At 38.0% G+C, this 20,923-nt stretch overlaps 1 protein-coding gene across 7 annotated transcripts in view; it reads right to left on the bottom strand.

The window, feature by feature from the left end:
- Positions 1–20,923, bottom strand: part of brsk2b (BR serine/threonine kinase 2b) — a 168,441-nt gene that overhangs the window by 19,035 nt on the left and 128,483 nt on the right. For 2 of the 7 annotated variants that reach the window (XM_067437457.1, XM_067437460.1), the window contains exons 6-15: positions 20,332–20,365; positions 20,173–20,241; positions 15,785–15,931; positions 10,702–10,733; positions 9,273–9,437; positions 8,444–8,541; positions 6,037–6,187; positions 5,361–5,429; positions 3,625–3,685; positions 591–1,248 (exon numbers count right to left, since the gene is read on the bottom strand). In XM_067437457.1, the coding sequence (XP_067293558.1) occupies positions 591–1,248; positions 3,625–3,685; positions 5,361–5,429; positions 6,037–6,187; positions 8,444–8,541; positions 9,273–9,437; positions 10,702–10,733; positions 15,785–15,931; positions 20,173–20,241; positions 20,332–20,365 (1,484 nt within the window). The remainder of the gene's footprint in view (positions 1–590; positions 1,249–3,624; positions 3,686–5,360; positions 5,430–6,036; positions 6,188–8,443; positions 8,542–9,272; positions 9,438–10,701; positions 10,734–15,784; positions 15,932–20,172; positions 20,242–20,331; positions 20,366–20,923) is intronic. The other 5 variants (XM_067437458.1, XM_067437461.1, XM_067437462.1 and 2 more) reach the window with 5 other exon arrangements.

Below are 20,923 nucleotides of genomic sequence, written 5' to 3'. Positions count from 1 at the left end.
ATTATCATTACTAGATATATATCATCAGATATAGATGATAATGGAGTATCACTGAGTTTATTACCCCGCGATCTGTAAAATCAGCCCTTAGAGAATATACCTCGCTAAGAGGGGAAACATCAGCTGAAAGCCGCAATAAAAAAGGATTAGCAAGCAGAATTCGTTCACCTAAATGCTTTCTATATGCACATGGGCTATGTTTTTTTTTGCTTTAGTGCCACACATAACTAGAGTCTTGTTATATAATATACAACATATTAGTACCATCTTTTTATATCACTGTGCTTGCTAATTTCTGCATTTTTTTTTTCATTTAGATTTTTATGTTTTTATTTATTTACCCAAAAGAACAATGTAATTGTAAAACAATTGGCATTTGTTTTTTTCCTCCGAAGTTAATCCCTAGTTTTAATGCAATTTTTTTTATATTTTTTATTTACTTTATCAATACAATACACAAGTATTAACATAATGTTGATGTTAATGTGCCAAATTTATTCAAAATTGAAAATTTTCATCTGCATCCATTGGGCAGATTGATGTTAATGGGTGAAATAATTGCTTCAGGATGTTTCCGATACTGCTGGTACCTTGTAGTTTCCTGCGGTGGAATCGTGGTGAGCCAAGGAAGCTGTTCTTAATGGAGTTGAGGCGTGTTCTCCACGGCATGCCTCCGATGGAGGGGCTGGGGGGTGGCGTTGGGCTAGGGGTCCCCGCTGGGCTCTCCTTAGGCGTGTGCACCGGCGTTCCTTTTGGAGTTGGCAATGGGCTGCCCCTGGGGGAGGGGTGGGGCGTAACCTGTATGGTGGGGATAGATTTGCCGTTGTGGTCAGTCCCGGCCAGCGGGTGAAGGTGGTGAAGCCGGATGGGTGAAAGAGGAGAAAGGGGTACAGAGAGCTTGGGTGGCACTGTAAGCGGTGGCCGGCGCACTTTCGGGCTGCCAGGCATTGGCGGGTGCAAGGGTTGGCAGGGTGTAGAAGGTTCCGACTTGGCCGCAGATGGCACTGCCGTCGTGTTGGGGAGCGGGTTAGACCTGGTGGCCTGCAGGGGCTTGTCTGCAACTTTGGGCTTGGCTGGAAGTGTCTGGGTTTTGTTGTTGGGCTGATGGACACCTGTCTTTGGTTGAAAGATTTTGGGGGAGTGGGGGCCTGTGCCGTTCAGCCGGAACACAGGCGCGTGGGTGGGGCTGTGGTTGGGCGACTGCGTGAGTTCTGCGGATTGTGGAGGAACGGCGAACCGCCGCATGGGCTGGGAGAGCGCATGCACAGAGCCAGCAGCATAAAAAGAGCCAACACAGCCCATACACACAACACACGGCCCCGTAGTTAACAGGCATTACGGCGCAGACGCACACACACACCGACGCCAAACATGAAAGGATGGTGAACAAGGCACCGGTGATGAGAGGTGAGGAAGGAAATGCAGAAAGAAAGAAAGAAAAAAACATGCCATTAGCGCAACCAGCCAAAGGGCAACAAGACAGTGGAAATAAAATGTTCCCAAAACAGTGTTCCCAAAACAAATCAAAACCAGCAACAGAAATTAGCAACAAAAAGCTCTGGGTTGTTGTTGGGATGAAATTAAAAAAGGTGTTGTCAGCATTGACTAAGCAAGCAGGACATTTGTGCAATGAGCTTTGCTTTAAATGGACGCTATTGTCAGAATACCTCATATCGTTTGAAACAAGCATCATAAATTAAGTAGAAATACCATAAAATGTGACTTAAGTCACAGTAATATATGCACTACTATACATATACACAGTACTATATATCAACAACTGACTCAACTCAACAATTTGAGTTTTTCAAGACAATAGCGCCACACTATCGAAATGGCTAGTGAAATTAAGTGCAGTTGACCATTAAACAGAGCATAGAATACAATGCTGCTGCTGTACGTATGATATGAGGATGCTGTTTGACAGATGACGCTGTATAATAATAATAATAATCGGGTTAGAAACGGGGGGATTGATACAGTACGGGCCACTAGAAGTGAAGAGTGTGATTACAATAAGTGAGGTGAATGCTCATCAAGCATATTGTAAAACATTTAAAAGAAATACAATGGCGTTAATCAGTATCAGCTGCAACCACAGCACGAGCACAGAGATGCAATAAAATGGATTTTTAAAGCCCTTTCATACTGCAGGGAAGATTCTTCCATGACAAACCTTTAAAGTCTGTGTCTGAGCAGTAAAACTAATCTCAGATGAGCTGTATCAAGGAGTTCTTCACAGACTAATTCAAATTACTTCCACCAAGCATGTTCTCTACGTGAGCCATTTTTATCAGTGAAAGGGTGACACCGCATCCATTGGCAAAATGTAGAACATTTCAAACTGTAGAATATTTGATCAGGTCAGATTCAGAATGTACTTTGGTACGAATCATACTGTAAGGAATTTCTTGATGTAACTCAAGGAGTGCAAATTAGGAAGTCTTAGTGGATTTGCAATCGGTTAGCCTCTTTAAACAAATCAACTGTAAAAGCTGGCTACATCCAGAGGCTTCACCGTTAGTAAGGAACCAGGGATTTTCAAGGGATTTTAACAAGCCATTAGTGACTTGGGCTTCAAATGTTTCAAGGCAACAAGGCTGTGAATTGGCCATAGATTAGCAGTAATTATGCTAAGCATGGTAGACTGATCTAGCTAGAAGTAGTAAAGGTGGCTCGGTAGGGACAGACAGCGATGTTGCTGCAGCATTTGAGTGATATATAATTGACTTTCTTGATTAACAAAGCTGACAATATACATAATTATCATTAATGCTTCACCATCAATAACAATTCTGAGAAGTAATCCTTCATAACGAATTTTCCTTGAGGTATTCAAGCAGATTGTCTTTGTTACATTTTTTTAATATAATGAAGTGATGCACTTTAAGCCTGGCATATAATAGCATAGGCGTATGGTATCAAATCAGTGTATTCACACACTTATACATTGTAAAGTATATTAAGAAGTTAGAGATTGGTTAGATGTCAGAAAGAAATCTCTTATACAGTAAACATTTTTAATATTATTACAATAAGCTGTTTTCTATTTTAATGCATTTCAAAATGTAATTTATTGCTGTGATGTAAAGCTACATTTTCAACATCATTACTCAAGTCTTCAGTGTCACATGATCCTTCAGAAATCATTATAATATGCTGATTGACTGCTCAAGAAATATTTCTTATTATTGTCAATGTTAAAAACATATGTTTGTGGAAACCATGATACAGCCTACCATGGTTAGCATAATTACTGCATTGTTTAAAGATTCATTGATGAATAGATTTCAAAGGAACAGCATTTATTTAAAATATAAATATTTTGTAAAAATTTAAAAGTCTTTACTGTCATTTTTTTATCAATTTAATGTATTTTTGCAGAATATAAAAAGGAAAACCTAATATTTTGAACAGATATATATAAATATATATATATTACAACCCACTGTTGTACCACCTGCTGATGTATATATGCATGCTGAATGATTGCAGATCATATGTGTCTTTTGACATGAGTTTCTCATTAATAAATGTAGATTGATGCCACACCAATTGGCTATAGACTGCACCACAACCAGACTCTTTGAGTAAAACAAATGATTTTGCAGATAGAAAGCTTACCCGTGGACTGCTGAGGGGACTAGTGGACAGACCAGAAGAGGCTCCGCTGATGGACCGAGACCTAAAGTTAAACAACATAAACAGTAAAGACATTTCTACCCTATGTATAGAACACTGTCGTAACTAGGAGGTAAAGCATGTTGTGTGAGTGAAACATGATTCAATAATTGAGTTTACACTTGGACAGAGACAGCATCACACAAGACCTCTATGTTTCACTATAAATTGAATTTTTTGTTAATTATATTTCAACTTTATATGCAGACCTATAGGTCATTTTGTTGATCATGCTATTTTGTTACATTTTTAAGTTGCAATTAAATTTGAGCAATTTATCATTTCTTATCCTATAAGAATGTAAAAGGTCATCACGACCTTTTATGAGGTTTTGTATGAGACTTCTGAATTTCATTGTGTATTAGATGGTGAGCTTCAGTGGTTCTCCAATAAATGATTGGGATTTAATTGACCATGGACACAATGGGTTTTGTCATCAAGGCAAATTGAAACGGTAAATCATCCTTAAAGGTGTCAACATTCAGACTCACATGATTTGACTCCAGGAAGGATTTGATCCATACACTGATCAATTGCATTTGCAAATGCTACTTAGACGAGAATTATGCGTGATCTTAAATTGTCTTTGATCATTCAAGCGTAAAAATCACAACACCACATACACCGCGGCCTGATTCAGCGCAATGCTGATGTTCATTATATGCCTCTTGCATTCAGCTAATTAGCTTAGCCAAACACAGTGTCAGGAAGAAAGCTCTTTATATGTGTAATAAATGGCTATGGAATAAAGTAATTCATGGAAAGAAAGGACAGGCTCTAGAGGACAGTAACTATATGAGGAAATATTTCTACTGTTTAAGCAACGTACAGTGTTTGTGAAGATTTTATATGTAGCGATTCGTTAATATTTTACAAGAAAGAAGCTACAGCTAGATTAAGATAACTACCGCTTGTAAAAATGCTGTATTAAATTGTATAAAAGATGCAGGGGAGCTTTTCAGTTCAATTCAGTCATTACACTTTGAATTGTTAACATGCATTAACGTATTTGATCTATCTAGTCTGTCAGTGAAGCATGTGTTTACTAGTGCCCTGAAAAATTTAATGCATTGATTAAATGGAAATGAAAAAAAAAGTGTCTATAAAAGAAAAATTCAAGGCCCATATTGTTATCTGGCAGACTAAACAGATTAGTGAATGCAGATGTAAGACAGGACAGTGAAACTCAAGGTTGAAGAAAAATGCCTGACCAGATGAATGCAAATAATTGGATAACCTCTGTCTCTCACCTACTGTAAGTGCACACATCACTCTAAGAAAAGCAAACATCCAGGGTGAAGGCAAGAGAAGCGTGGAGGCAAAACGAGAGCGAGGGGAAGAAATTAACAATTTGGGATCTACCAAGGGACAAAAATGCCAGACATCAAACGAAACATGAAAGGCAAAATAAGGGAGATAAGATGCTTTTGATGTGTGTGGAGGGAGCCAGAGGGCCGCTGCTTTACCAAAACTGAGAGGCCAAACCGGGAGGAAAAAACTCTTATTTACACGTGCATCTTTCAGTTTAAAAAAAATTCCCTCTCAAGCAAGCTAAGCTCTTAAGATCTCAAATGTCAGTGGTTGAAATAAAAGGCCAGTGCTCTCTGTTGCATGTTTCGAGTGTTAAAAACCCCACTGCATCTTCAGAGCAGAAAAGAAGGCATGGCGGTGGTTTGTACCTCTCCTCTTTGCTTTGCAGTATGGGGTGGGCATCTGAGATATCCAAGCTTTTACTGAAAACAGATTTACTACAGTAAGAGAGAGTAAAGTTAGAGTATATTTGCAATAAGTAATATGTAATCATGGAGTTGAGCCAAAGCATCTACACAGGGAAAGGACACGGGGCTGATGAAATGGATCACAATGAGTATGGAAAAAAGTAACACAAATCTGTAACAAAATGTGTCAAAGATACATGAAAACGAAAAGCACATTAGCAGTCCCATCGTTCCCCTTAAAACCAATTCGAGAAGTCAAAATTCACCATATTGCACATTTAGCGTGCTGCTCGACTAGCTAAGAAACGGATTTTAAGAGAATAGTAAAACACTCTGAAATCTTTTTTTTTATCCCACAGAATTAGCTGAGCTCATTGATCTTATTTCTTTTACTTTCAATGTTCAATTTAAAAAGCATTTCAAAGCCAGTACGCAGCTGCTGATAACTGAGGATGTCATTTTTCCAAAGGTTTTTTTTTTTTTTTTTTTGCTTTTATGACAGACGTCATTGTCTTCAAATGTTCCTTTCAAGGCTTCACAAAATGTGACATACTTTCAGTCGTTCTTACTGTGGCACTTGCTGCTACGATGGTAGAGTTCTGTGAATAATAGAGGAGTGAGAGTTGTGTTGCTGTACCTCTGTCCATGCTGTGCCATGTCGATGGCGCGTCTCACAGGAACAGGAGAACCGCCCTCTGTCACGCTCAGCACCTCCATAGACTTGCGCTCTGGCCTCCTCTTGTTGTGCCTCGTCAAGAGTGGAGAGTCCACTCGCTTCCTGGGTGGATCTGATGAGACCAGCATATGATAAGTTCAATGATCCCTAACACATGAAAACAACCCATTAAGCCTATGGTGTTCATAATGGAAAAAATCGCCCAATCGTCCAGTATTTTTCATAATGTCTTCAAGATTTTTTTTCTGAAAGAAATGAATAGTTTTATTCAGTAAGGACTCATGAAATCGATGACATGACCGTAAATATATTTACATTTATATTTCAAATAAATTATTTTCTTTTGAACTCTATTGATCAAGGACAAATCGGCATATTAAAATGAAAGGATCCTGTGAAAGGAAAAAAATTGAGTAATGGAGTAATAGCATTGCCATCATAGGAATAAATGTAAATTTCTAAAATATATTAAAATATTTTCACTTCTAATTATATTTCACAATATTACTGTTTCTAATGTTTTGTTGATCAAATAAATGCAGCCTTGGTGAGCATAAAATACTTTAAACAATCTTACAAACACCAAACTTTTGAACAAATAAAACAGATGGTTCAGATCGCATGTCAAACTGCCAAACTGCTGAAATCACATGACATTTGCAATACAACTCCTGAATCCTGAATACGCTGATTCATGACTGTTTGAATTTTTATTTGAGGTTTGAAACAAACTCAGAAGAGAAGACAATGCTGAATAAAGTCATAGTTTTTGCTATTTTTGGACCAAAATGTATTTTCAATGCTTTAAGAGATTCTAATTAACTAACTGATGTCACATATGGACTACTTTGATGATGTTTTTATTCCCTTTCTGGACATGGACAGTAAAGTGTGCATAGACTGCATACGCTCTTGGACTAAATATAAAATATCTTAAACTGTGTTTCAAAGATGAATGGAGGTCTTACAGGTGTGGAACAATATTAGGGTGAGTCATGACATCAATTTCATTTTTGGGTGAACTAACCCTTTAATTCTACGTGGCATTGTTTCAACAAGGTGCTGAAAGCATTCTTTAGAAATGTTGGCCCATATTGATAGGTTATCATCTTGCAGTTGATGGAGATTTGTGGGATGCACATCCAGGGCACGAAGCTCCCGTTCCACCACATCGTAAAGATGCTCTATTGGGTTGAGATCTGGTGACTGTGGTCATTTTATGGTCATTTTAGTACAGTGAACTCATTGTCATGTTCAAGAAACCAATTTGAAATGATTCGAGCTTTGTGACATGGTGCATTATCCTGCTGGAAGTAGCCATCAGAGGATGAGTACATGGTGGTCATAAAGGGATGGACATGGCCAGAAACAATGCTCAGGTAGGCCGTGGCATTTAAACGATGCCCAATTGGCACTAAGGGACCTAAAGTATGCCCCCACTTCATTACACCACCACCACTAGAAAAAACAACCAAATTCTGACTCTGAATGTCTCAACAGAAATCGAGACTCATCAGACCAGGCAACATTTTTCCAGTCTTCAATTGTCCAATTTTGGTGAGCTTGTGCAAATTGTAGCCTCTTTTTCCTATTTGTAGTGGAGATGAGTGGTACCCGGTGGGGTCTTCTGCTGTTAAACCATCCGCCTCAAGGTTGTGCATGTTGTGACTTCACAAATGCTTTGCTGTAGCCTGACGTGGTCATACTCAATTCCAGTCAGAATATGAGTCTGAAACTGCTCCATTGGGCTGTGATTATGGGGTGTGTTTCAACCGAACCAGGAAAGACATCAATTGGACAGACCTACAACCAATCAGAGCAACGAAGCGACGCATTGTCAAATGTCAACAGACAGAGCTCAACTGCACTGTGTTGCCAAGTCCGTGTTTTTTTCCGCGGGTTGAAGCAACTATTATGTGATATATAGACCCATAATGCGAATATTAGCAGGCAACCTTGCCAAAATAAAACCCATTTTACCCTGTCTGCACACGCTGGAATAAACAATGTTTGATTGTGTTGTAAAAAAACAAAAGACTTTAATGATACACAGAGCATATATATATACACCATATATATATATATAGTCTCACCTAAAGGATTATTGGTCTCTGGTCCAATAATATATATACTCTCACCTAAAGGATTATATGTCTCTGGTCTAGTGTAAAATTTATCCCTAAACACATTGATCTATAGAAAATAATGTTTTTATGATGCTCCATTAAAAATGGTGTATCCATGGTTGTGTAGGCGAGGAAATTATGTCACATCCCAGAGGTGTTGTGAATGTCATGTTATCATTAAGGATGAAATAAAAACAAACAGATTAAATATGTAACAGGCAAACCAACTGAACTGTTCTCACCAATCTCATTTCTGGGTGGTAGATTCTGATCCTCGTGGCTGGGATATCTCTCCTTGCGGTCCAGCAAGAGGAAGTAGATCATCTTTTCCTGGTTATCACTGGAGGTGGAAAGGGCAAAGAGGAACGAAATGTGTGTGATCAAGGTTTCTGATATACAGTAAAATCTGCAGTGCTCCAGAATAATCCTCAGCTCAGGCTAATTAACATCATTAGTTAAAGAGCAAAGAGTAGCGAGCACCTCATGCCCAGAGAGCTAAAAGACATCCTGCTGAGATCACAAGATATCACTTATTTCATCAATGATACAAGAAGACATTAAATATCCGAAAAGAGTCTGGGCAGGTTCAAAAAGTCTTGAAATTCTCTCAGCGAGAGACCTTGTGTTGAATTTTTCTGCCTCGGACCACACAGCGGGAAGTAAATATGACCGCCTTTGCTGCAGGCGCCGTCTGAATTGTGTTTAAATGCTGGGCAAGAGGAGAGACAGAGGCCACAATGTTTTAGGAGGGAACACCCGGGCCATCTATCAGGGGGTCTAACGAAGTGATCGCGCACAGCGGAGCGTGCGGGTGGTAATTGTGTGTGTACGGGAGATGACAGATGAGCAGGAGAGAATGGGCTTCTCTAATAGCCTGCAGCCAAGATGCTGTACTGCATGTTTACTAACCCTAAAGAACAAGAATGTAAAATAATAACACCCTCACATATGGTCTCCAAAAGCAAACGCAGTCAGTCTTGTCTAATCATGGGCAAAAAAACACTTGGTATCATGGGAAACAACCTGTCTGAGGTGACTGTGAGGTGTAGCGTCTCCTTCTTAGTTACTCACTCGTCTGACAGCAGGTCTTTCATCAGTTTGTTCTTGTCTCGGAAGCAGCCTAGCGAGTGCATGCTTTCCAGCACATCTGGGTCGATGTCCTCAGTGGAGGGTAGTGTGCGGATCGCAACTTTCCGTGGCACCGGCTGTTCTGGTTCTGGCTCATTCTTCCCTCCTCTGTGAATAAATACATTGAGCATGTGAGATAATCCAGTGTTCTTGTTTATTTTTCCTTAATTGAGCGCACATGGTTATTGCCTCTGGTGTATTTTTGGATCCTTGCTGGTCGTATAAGTCACAAACAGACCCACATGGAATCTGCGCTCATCAGAAAGATCTGAAGATTATGAAGAGTTATTATAATCTATGAAAACTAAATTTAAAATTGAATGAAAATTTAAAATAAAACATTACTGAAAAACAAAAAACAAAAACGATTTTAACATTTTAAAAAAAGACTTGAAATCAAACTAAAATAAATGTTATCTGACCATGAATTTTTGTTTTTGAATCACTGTATATTATAAAACTTTTTATAAAAACCTTTATAACCCGCCCGCATCAAACATGGAAATGCCCCTAGACAGCAACAACACAAGACTGTGCTGAGAAATTTCATTATTTAGTTACACCAGTTTACCTTTGTTAACTAGAATTGTTTTGGTACTTTTTTTTTAAATGCTCAAATTAAATTAAGCTCCATTGACATTAAAAAAAAATATATATATATATATATATTTTTTAAAATCAAAATAATTATCACCCTGGGGCCCAGTAACAAATCATGACTAATACAAAAAGTTGCACACTGGAGGAATGTGTGTTGAAAAAATAAGCAGTTCAAGATAAAAACAAGCTATTGCTTAGGGGAGCACAAACACTGAGTGAAGCCAGCCTGCTAGTGCTTACGGTTCTTCTCTAAACACACACACACACACACACACACACACACACACACACACACACACACGTTTTTTTTTTTTTTTGACATATGGGGACATTCCATAGGCGTAATGGATTTTATACCGTACAAACCGTATTTTCTATCCCCCTAACCTCCCCCTACCCCTAAACCTACCCATCACAGGAAACATTCTGCACTTTTACTTTTTAAAAAAAACTCATCCTGTATGATTTATAAGCAATTTGAAAAGTGAGGACATAAGTCACCCTCTCCTTGTAATACCCATGTCATACCCATGTCATTATACACATGTGTCCTCATATGTCACAAAAACATGCCCACACACACATACTGCTGTCATGCCACTTAAAGAAGCACAGAGCCATGGTCTTTGTTATGTTCGTAGTTATTGCAGCAAGGACACACATAGACTTACAGGACACATAAACAGTACGTACATGCATAGACAAACATGCAGACAGATACTGAGCAAAAACAGGCATGTGACGACAAATAAAAAGTGAAGTTTATACTCACATGTACCATGTGTGCTTCTGTATCTGTTCTAACTGTAAAGAGAAAACGACACATGAGCTAAACCATTATCTAACCATCAACAGAGCCAAACAAAGATGGCAGAGCATGACAATAAAAGCAGTGAATCCATCTCTGAACATCAGGCAGTTTCCTGCTGGCCATCTCTAATCTCTCTCTTGTGTCCCATCCTCTGATCTCTCGGGGTTTTAAGTGTGGAAGCTACAAAGACATGTACATTTCAGCAACCAGCTAATTAAAGCTGTGGCCCGCAGAAAAAACAACAACAACCGCCATAACAGCAGCAGCCCATGAGAGAGAATGGTTGTTCTGTCTCTGCACGTAATACCAACAGGAATATCTGTAAGAAGAACTGAAATCATTCTCAATAGTTGTTAGCAACAGAATCAACAGAGCATGCGACTGGTGTGTGTGTCCTTTCAGGAGCTATAAACATTCAGCACTTGACCTGATCCAGAAACTGTGAGGAACGACACACTGGAATGTTTAAACAAAATACTTGCTGGTTTACTGCTTTACAGTCAGGATTTACTAAAAACAGGCAAGGAAAAATGTTGTGGCCAGTTATTTTTGTTGTTGACCTTATTGCATATGCATTTGTAGGAGTTTTTTTTTTTTTTTTTCTGTCTCGCTATCACCAGACCAAGCTCAATCTTCTAAAATTGAACATTGGTCTGGGGAGGTCTGCTCTGTACTAGGGGTTGCACCGACTAGTCGACTAATCGACTGTAAGGCTCTGCCATGATGCTTTAAGCTTAACGTCGACTAGTCACTGGCCTACAGAGGGCGCAACAGGATAAGCAATTTCCTGAAGCAGGCTCTGTTTTCAACAGTTAAAAAGGACAAATAAATGCATACTCCGAGAGCTCTTCTCAAGACATGTTTGATTATACCATCTGGATGCTCAAAACTGATCGGGAGAATACACGCTTATTGTAAAAGTTAATCATCGCGCTAAACTAATGCGTGCTTGCATTGCAACGCACACACATAGCACATCACGCGGAGATCACTCACTTCACCTCACACAAAACCATTCAGTAGCGCAGAAATGTATTGTCAACACTGTTCTGTGATTTATCAATAAAAAAGCTGAGAAACTGAAAAGTTCTAGCATATATTTCTTGATAACTAAAACTCAAAGCTTCAATGTTAGTAGAGAGACGCTGGCAGGTAGAACAAATTCACATGCAATCACTCACTAATGCATTCATTTATGTAATCTTTATTGTGCTACTTTCCCTGTATCTTATTCAGAACGAGCAGAAATCTATGAGAAATATAACGACCATAACACAAAAGAAATTATACAAAAGCTGTTATGTAGGACCAATAACCTTATGGGCCGCAATGTGTCGTGCCATAGCTGTCTTGTGCACCAGAAGACCCGAGTTCACATCTCAGCTCAAGGTTCAGGCTTATTTGTTTATTAATGATGTCATCAGCAATTAGTCGACTCGACTTTCACCACATAAATGTTGTTCAACCCCTACTCTGTACTTTCTGCTGCACAAGAGGTGTGATCAATAAGCATAGTTCAAATGACTTTATGCAAATGGATAGCCCTTCAACCAATCAGACCACAAGAGGTGTGACCAACAGGCATCAATCCATCCTTCTCTATCCGTCCTCGTGTTAACCCAGCCAACAGCGCCAGGTGGATAAGCCAGTCTGTGATTGATTAAGAGTGTGAGAGAAGCAGGATAAATGAATGTACAGGTGTTCAGTCTGAGCTGCAGTGCGAAATCAAATCACTGGCAGATCAGGCTGGGTTTAACCAGTCTAAGGAGTTTCCCTTACAGATGTAAAATTTATGGGAGGAGGGTATTTCGATCATGTGGGGTGATTTACTATGGTTTGCGCTCGTCAATTTGCTGGTGTTTAGGCCATTATTTACTGCCCAAAAATAGCACGTCTTAAACCAGGCACAAATTTGTGCTGTTAAATTGCAGTGGTCATTATGGAAATGATCCATGTGCTTCTGTGTTCTTTTATTTGAGCGTCGTCAGTAGATCACGTGCAGAAATTTCCACTCCCATCTGCACTTTTTTTGGAGATTTATTTGCCCTGTTCAGTAAATCTGGCCATTAATGTCATGTAAAAAGCAGGCGTAAATGCAACTTAATTTAAACCCGTGGTTCCAAACCAGGGGACCTGGGTCCACTGGGGGCCTCTGTAAACCTCCAATGGGGTCTCAAGATGACTTCAATTGATTTAAAATAAGACAAAACAAGCATGCAAATAAGCTCAAACTATTTATTTAAATGCATCTCTTATTTTTATTCACCCTCTCAACAGCCTTTTGTCTTTGAAGAACCAGGATGATTTCTAGACATGGAAAATGTCATGACAGTTAATAAAATCTTAAAACACCATTTTTTTTAATATATATAGTTTTCTTTTTTCTTTTTTCTAGTTATGTCAAGTTTGAAAATATTTTATCAGACAGAAATTGAGTAAACATATTTTAAATAGCTTTATTCAGTAAAACACAACAGACTAAAAAAGGCATGCACATTTAAAAAGTTTAAAAAGTGTGGTTAAAAAGTGTGGGAACCCAGAAAAAAATGTCATGAAGAAATGATTTTAACTATTTTATTACTTTTTGTAAAAAAAAATGAAGATAAGTCTTAGTCATTATTACAGGATACAATATGTACTGGAAAAAAACCTATAAGCTTAGCTATATTTGTGCCACTGCACAGATTTTAGAGTTGTTTTTGTACATTTTCTATCATTGATGGCAGCAGTAAATCATCATGATGATGAAATGACTGCAATCAGCAAGATCATGAATTGTGCCGTGCAAATTGCATTTAGCACAAACTTTGTGGGCCTTTAAATTCCTTTTACAGAATTCCTTTCCAGTTCAGCCTTCAAGCAACAAAAATGATACATTTTCCACATTTCTGTAAAACTGTAGTACGTTTAGTACTCGGCAATACTCTATTGGATTGTTTTAACTGGATCTATAAGATAATATTTCAAACTGGCAATAAGACAATATCGACTTCCTTCCCACTCTGGAATCATACAAAAGATCTCTTTTATATAACTGACAAACCACACAGGAAATGGGCTATGTTTGGATCCTTCCTAGGAGAGCACTATTGTTTTCAATCACTGAGAGATGTGGGCAGTGAAGACAGCTATCTGTTTTCTCTGGAAAGCAGAAAAAGGAAACTGGAGCATTTCAAAGAGTTTGTATTAGGACAAGCTTATAAAACTCACTCCAGCATGTTATAGGGAAAAGGGGGTCTGCTTCGAAGCAGAACAATAAAAACAGTCACTATGGGACAAGAGCAGAGAGACGAGGATACCATGAAAGAGAGGAAGAAAGATAGACACGCAAGCTTTTTGAAGCTAATGTGTGAGATCTGGACAGACAGGATGGTTGGATTAGTTCTGCTGTGTGTTGACCTGAAGTGACAGCTCAAAAGCAAAAGAGCTCTCAAACTTATAACACTTATTTAGGAGAAATCAGCTTAATATACTGTAGATGTCTGTAAAACTGAACAGCCAACCAGCATCTTTAGACAGTTTAGTGTACAACATGCAAGCTGTCACCAGCCTATGGCTCCCTAGGCCACATGAGCTATTTAAAGGTAGGGTAGGTAAGAATTGGTTAAAAAAAAGTTTTTTTCCAAATTTGTTTAAACGTTCTTTATATATCAATACATAATTGAAATGTAAGTATTCTAAAAAAGAAAGTATAAAATTTGAGTGTCTGTAGACCTCTCACGACTGTTTTAAAGACAGCTCATTATTTCCGTTCACTCCACCTTCTTCCTTCTGGGCTCTTTCCAAAGCCACGCCCCCAAAATACATGAACGCGCCTCACCAACCACTCAGCTGGAAGACACGTTATATCGGAGACGAGCGGAGTGCATGTAGTGACATCATGTCAGGATCACGTAATAAAACATCTAACTTTATCAGCATGAATATAAACAAATAGGATGTCTTTTAGTTCTCATTATCAAGCTAGAATACCGATACTGGTAAAGTTTAAAATATATTTTTGTTTAATTTGGTAACGAGCTCGTTATATTTATAAGGCAAAGCTAAAAATGGGATACATTTTCATTCCAATGACATCAGTTATACTGTGATGAAGATGAATTTTGTGTAAGAATCATAACATATACAGTGTTTTCCATGTAAGAGTTTCCATGATAAAAGCATTGTTGATTAGTAGCAGCTAAAGCTAACTTAGTTCTAAAAAAAAGTTCCTGGATGCAGAGTACTAGCTTTTACACATGCATTTTGTTATCTAAAGTTACATTTTGCGAAATTCAACACAACAGCAATCAACTTGAGCTAAGCATATTGAGTATTTAACTTTATTCTAAATAATGTTATGCTATATTAGGAAGCTTCATGTGCTAGTGATACATGCTTCATGAAAACATAAACCGAAAAAATGTATAATCAAAATGAAAGATTACCTGTCCAGCAGAAATACAGCCAGCAATGAGTCGTTTTTCAGCCCCTTTAGGTCCCTCAGTTCTCGCCATCGTTAAAAAGCCACGCTGATATTTACTCGCGTTTGATTTCTTTGTTTATCCAAAGACTTTTTGTGCATTGCCTTTACATGTAGGCTACTGTCTTCCTTTTTTTTTTTGCATTGTTTGCCTTCGCTGACTGCAAAACCTGGCACCTTGCATTTTGAATGCTTTTGCTTTTCCTAGGGGTGCGCGCATGTGTGGGCAGAACCTGTAGCGAAAGCGTTGGTTGCCATGGTAGCGAGAGAGAGTGACAGTCACTCAAGCCAATCCCTTGTTTCGTCCTGAACTAAAATAATGAGCGGTGTTTATTGCAGATTAAAAAGTCTAGAGTCACTTGATTTTTATACTCTCTTTTTTTCTGAGTACTTACAGTTTAATTATGTATTGACATATAAAGAAAGTTTCTACAAATTTGGACAAAAGTGTTTTAGACCATTCTTACCTACCCTACCTTTAAGAGATAAAAAATAATTATCTGTTTTAGAAACTCTTATAGTATCAGGTTTTACAAGGTTTGAACAATGATAGTATAAGATGTAATTGATGAAAAATCTGACCGTGAATCGTTTGGTGGCGTCCACCTCGATCATCCCCCTCAGGAGGTTCTGGCAGTCTGGAGGAATGAAATGGGGCATGTGAAAGACCCCGAGCTTCACTTTCTCCAGCAAGTTCCTCAGGTTGTCATCGTCGAACGGCAAAGCACCCTGACAGAGAGAAATATAGTACATGTCTGAACTGCCCTCATAGTGAGGGGGACAATTATATATGCACATACATATACATATACACACACCTGTTTATATATATATATATATATATATATATATATATATATATATATATATATATATATATATATATATATATATATATATATATATATATCAATCAATAGTACAATTCAAAATAACTATTTTCTATTTTAATATTTTAAAATATAATTTATTCCTATGATGACTAGGCTGAGTTTTGAGCCTCATTATCCAGTCTTCAGGGTCTATTATCCTTCTGAATTTCTTATTATTATCAATATTGAAAATTGCAGTGATTATTTATTTCAAGATTATTTGATGAATATAAAGCATTCATTTGAAATATAAATATTATTTGTTTCATATGGTGCTGGTCATATAATTAGAATATCATCAAAAAGTGAAACTTGTATATTATATTCATTCATTACACACAGACTGATATTTTTCAAATGTTTATTTCTTTTAAATTTTGATGATTATAACTGACAACTAAGGAAAATCCCAAATTCAGTATTAGAATATTGCGAAAAGGTTCAATATTGTACACACCTGGTGCCATACTCTAATCAGCTAATTCAACTCCTTCAATATTGTATAGGTAATAAACTCAGCAGTTAACTCAAAACCTGCAAACGTTTTTCTGACTTGACAGTTGTCCAAAAGATGACCATTGACACCTTGCACAAGAAGGGCAAGACACAAAAAGGTCATTGCAAAAGAGGCTGGCTGTTCACAGAGCTCTGTGTCCAAGCACATTAATAGAGAAGCAAAGGGAAGGAAAAGATGTGTTAGAAAAAAAAGTGTAAAAGCAATAGGGATAACTGCACTCTGGAGAGGAATGTGAAACAAAACCCATTCAAAAATGTGGGGAAGACTGACAAAGAGTGGACTGCAGCTGGAGTCAGTGCTTCAAGAACCACTATGCACAGATGTATGCAAGACATGGGTTTCATCTTACGCATTCTTTGTGTCAAGTGCCAAAGCAACCAGTACCTGGTTTAAGGACCGTGGTATCCCTGTTCTTAATTGGCCAGCAAACTTGCCTGACCTTAACGCCATAAAAAATATATGGGGTATTGTGAAGAGGAAGATGTGATATGCCAGACCCAACAATGCAGAAGAATGCACTATCAGAGCAACCTGGGCTCTCATAACACCTGAGCAGAGCCACAGAATGATCGACTCCATGCCATGGCCACAAAAGAAGCCCCAACTAAGTATTGTATTGGTCTTAAGTAATACTCAAATTTCCTGAGATACTGATTTTGGGATTTTCCTTAGTTGTCAGTTATAATCATTAAAATTAAAAGAAATAAACAATTGAAATATATCAGTATGTGTGTAATGAATGAATATAATATACAAATTTCACTTTTTGAATGGAATTTGTAAAATAAATGAACTTTTTTGATGATATTCTTATTATATGACAGCACCTGTATATACAAATATTGTAACAATGGAAGACTCTTTGCTGTATCTGTTGATCAATGTAATGCATCCTTGCTAAATTACAGACCCCAGACATTTGCATATTAATAACAATAGAACATTACAAAAAAGAAAATTGAAATAGCTTTTTACATGTTTACTCTTGCAATTTGGAATTACAGAGGGACTTGGACGTGTATCCAAAAAGATTGTGTGAATAGAAACAATAGAAGTTATGAATACATTGACAAAGACAAAGCACCCTCATTCCCCACTATATTTTAGAGAGCTTTATAAGGGATATCTACACAGGAAGTGGGACACGAAATAAATAAAGAAAAGGCTGGCGTATAGAGATGATTGTGCTTTGATAATTAGCTTTGTTTTGTGCAAGATACACTTCATCATTTTCACATTAGAGAGACCCATCAGGGCCCCTGACACTACTGAGATGTCAGCGCTTGATAAATGACACAGAAAATTCACAAGCATGACTGACGACGGGGCCACGTAAAAGATGATATAATCAAGGAAAAACTAGCAACGTAGAGAGAAGATAAATAAAAAAGAATGCAGATTACATCTCTAATGAAAGGTCTTTGAGCACGTAAAGATAAAAGAACAGGATCCTGGGATATGCAGGAATAATTTGATTGGTTTGTGAAGAGGAAGCCGTTATAATGGCTTCACAAACACAAAAGAGAACAGGGAATCAATTGGCTTTCCAATTTCGCTGGGGCAAACGGTTCTGCTGAGATTGTGTTGGGTTCATGGTCTTGAACAGTAATTACACTTGGACCAGCTTGATTATCCAGTATCAAAGCCGTCCATTCCGAGAATCAGAGGAGTTGTTGTCTAGTTTGAGAATGATTTAGTTATAAGCTTTTGTCATTTGTCTCAAATATTTGATTTTGGAAAAGTGAAACAAGCATGGATCAGAAAGCTGTAAAGTTGATACACAGCTTGGTGTGACCATACGTGCCCTCTGGCCCAGAGCTGCGCAGAGATGAGCAGGCATTTTCAGTTACTACAGCTGAGCAGCAGGCTTGTATGGGGGATTGTTGGATTGACAGTGGTGCCGAGTAAGCAGTGAGAATGTCAAGAAGTTAAGGATTTTTTAACTTTATGCAAATGAGGTGCAAAAAAATGCAGGGATGGCAGCCAATCACTTTGAGGTGATGGCAGCGACACCTGTCATAAGCAGTTCAAAATCAGTTGATGGTGTTTTTGGTGGATTCAGATCACATAGTTACACTCCAAAAAAATGGGTTCTTTGGCTTGGAATCAGAGGGTAACCACTTTAAGTGCTGTATAGCACCAAATCTTGGTGATTCAGTGGTTCTTCAGCGGTTCTTCACCAGTTCTTTGGGATGACTGAGGTGCTATATAGCACCGTTACCATATACAGAGCCTTTCAGGCCCCTTCAAAGGTTCTTTACACGGCAAAGAGCTATTGTTGGTGCTGTTTAGCACCATTACCGAGGACGAAATAAAATGCGATATGACACCTCTTATGGGTTCTACATAGCATCATTTGACAAAGGTACTGCACCTTTAAAGATATGGTGCTATAAAATGGTTTCCCTTTGATTACAACAGCACATCTCTCTGGCATAGTGTGAATATATTTCCTCCGAAAACATGCCTTTTGCAACTGAAGCCAAAGGCTTTCCTTTGAATGTACAATAGATCGGTACAGATCTTGCCCCAAATGTGCTCGATGGGGTTGACGTCCGGACTTTGAGGAGGCCAGTCCATCATTTTCAATGTTCCAGCAGATTCCTTCCATCGCAGGTAGTTCCGGCAATAGTTAGAAGAATGTTTCGGGTCATTGTACTCTTGAAAAATAAATCTAGGCCCAATAAGTGTTCTAATAGGTATATTAGTGTCCACCACTCTATAGATACTTTAAAGATGCATTACATTGATTAAAAGGTACAAGATTTTATTTTAAGTAAATGCTGTTCTTTTTAACTTTCTATTCAGCAAAGAAACACAAAAATAAAACCACAAAAATGTTCAGCAGTGCAACATTTTTTGAGCAGCAAATCATCATATTAGAAAGATTTCAGAAGGATCATGTGATAATGAAGACTGGAGTAAAAATGCTGAAAATTCAGCTTTGCCATCACAGGAATAAATTACATTTTACAATTTAGTAAAAGATTAAGCAGTTATTTCATATTATAATAATATTTCACAATATTACTTTGTTTTACTGTATTTTTAAGAATAAAATGCAGCGTTGAGCATAAGAGACTTGCCAATCCCAAAAAGAGATTTTTAAAGGTTTGACAAAAGCACGCCACACGTTTTAGTTTAATTCCCTCATCCAAGATCTTGAAATCTTTTACATTCTAAGTAAGGTAGAGTAAGAAGATAAAAGTAGATTCATGAAACGCTCAGCATGACACAAAAAAAGAGCTGATCTCACTTATGTCTGATATAAAGATGAATCGCCAGCTGGAGTGGGAAGCCATAGTGGAGCTTTGGTGTTGTCAATCTTTTGAGCTCTGACTACAGAGCTGGTATAACCCCTTGATTCTCTTAAACCCCAACTCTTGCTTAGCTGATTAGCCAGCATTGAAATATCTCTGTCAGGATTCTCCCACATCCTCTGATAGACTTTCACAGGGGAATTCTTTTTTTCCATGGCATGCTTTTGAGAGGCTCAAATTTGTCATAAGGGCAGGGGGCTACATCACAGCAGAATGATATGACACAAAATTAAGTCTCTGCCGCAAAAAGCTTTCACTCACCACCAAAAGTGCAAAGAGAATGACTCCACAGCTCCATACATCAGCTTTCCTGCCATCATATTTCTCCCCCTGTCAGAGACAAAGAGAGGTTAAAAGTGGAAAGAGAGAGATTCCAAGAAAGCCCCATTAAGAGAGATGCCACTGAGAGCACGTACTTACCCTTATAACCTCTGGACAGGCATAGTGAGGGGATCTGAAAGAAAATAGGACAATATGTCATCATCATCATCATCTTCACCCAACCTTGGCAAAAACACCCATTAGAGGGCTTGTACACTGAGGAAACATGCAGTACACTAATTCAACAATAACTCTTTGGGATTTGCATGAGGATCTTCACATCATCCTTTCTGCCAAACAGCCTTATGTCTAACCACTGCATACATGCTGTCAAATGATCCAATAATATAACATTATATTGTATGGGTAATAACTTTCTGCTGGGAGTGTGTAAAACAGGCATGTAATCATTTGAATTGTGTAATGCATTTAAACAGCATTGCACATCATCAGAAGCAGTTCTCCATTTTTCAACACCAATTCTCTATAAATGTCTGTTTCTTCATTGCAGGTGTCATATACTATTATGCAGACTGAGTTTATACTGATAATACACTAATTTAATGGTTTACTTTCTCTGCTTACTGCTCATAGTAATAGAAAGCTATTATTGCCGTCTCAAACACCAAAATTGCAAGGTTTTTATACTAAATTAAGTGTTAATGCAACATGCTACCGCTCAGCAATTTCA

The sequence above is a fragment of the Pseudorasbora parva genome, chromosome 1, assembly GCF_024679245.1.
Source record: "Pseudorasbora parva isolate DD20220531a chromosome 1, ASM2467924v1, whole genome shotgun sequence".
Lineage (NCBI taxonomy): Eukaryota > Metazoa > Chordata > Actinopteri > Cypriniformes > Gobionidae > Pseudorasbora > Pseudorasbora parva.
The sequence above is the reverse complement of the archived record's forward strand: the minus strand, read 5'-3'. Positions and strand labels throughout refer to the sequence as shown.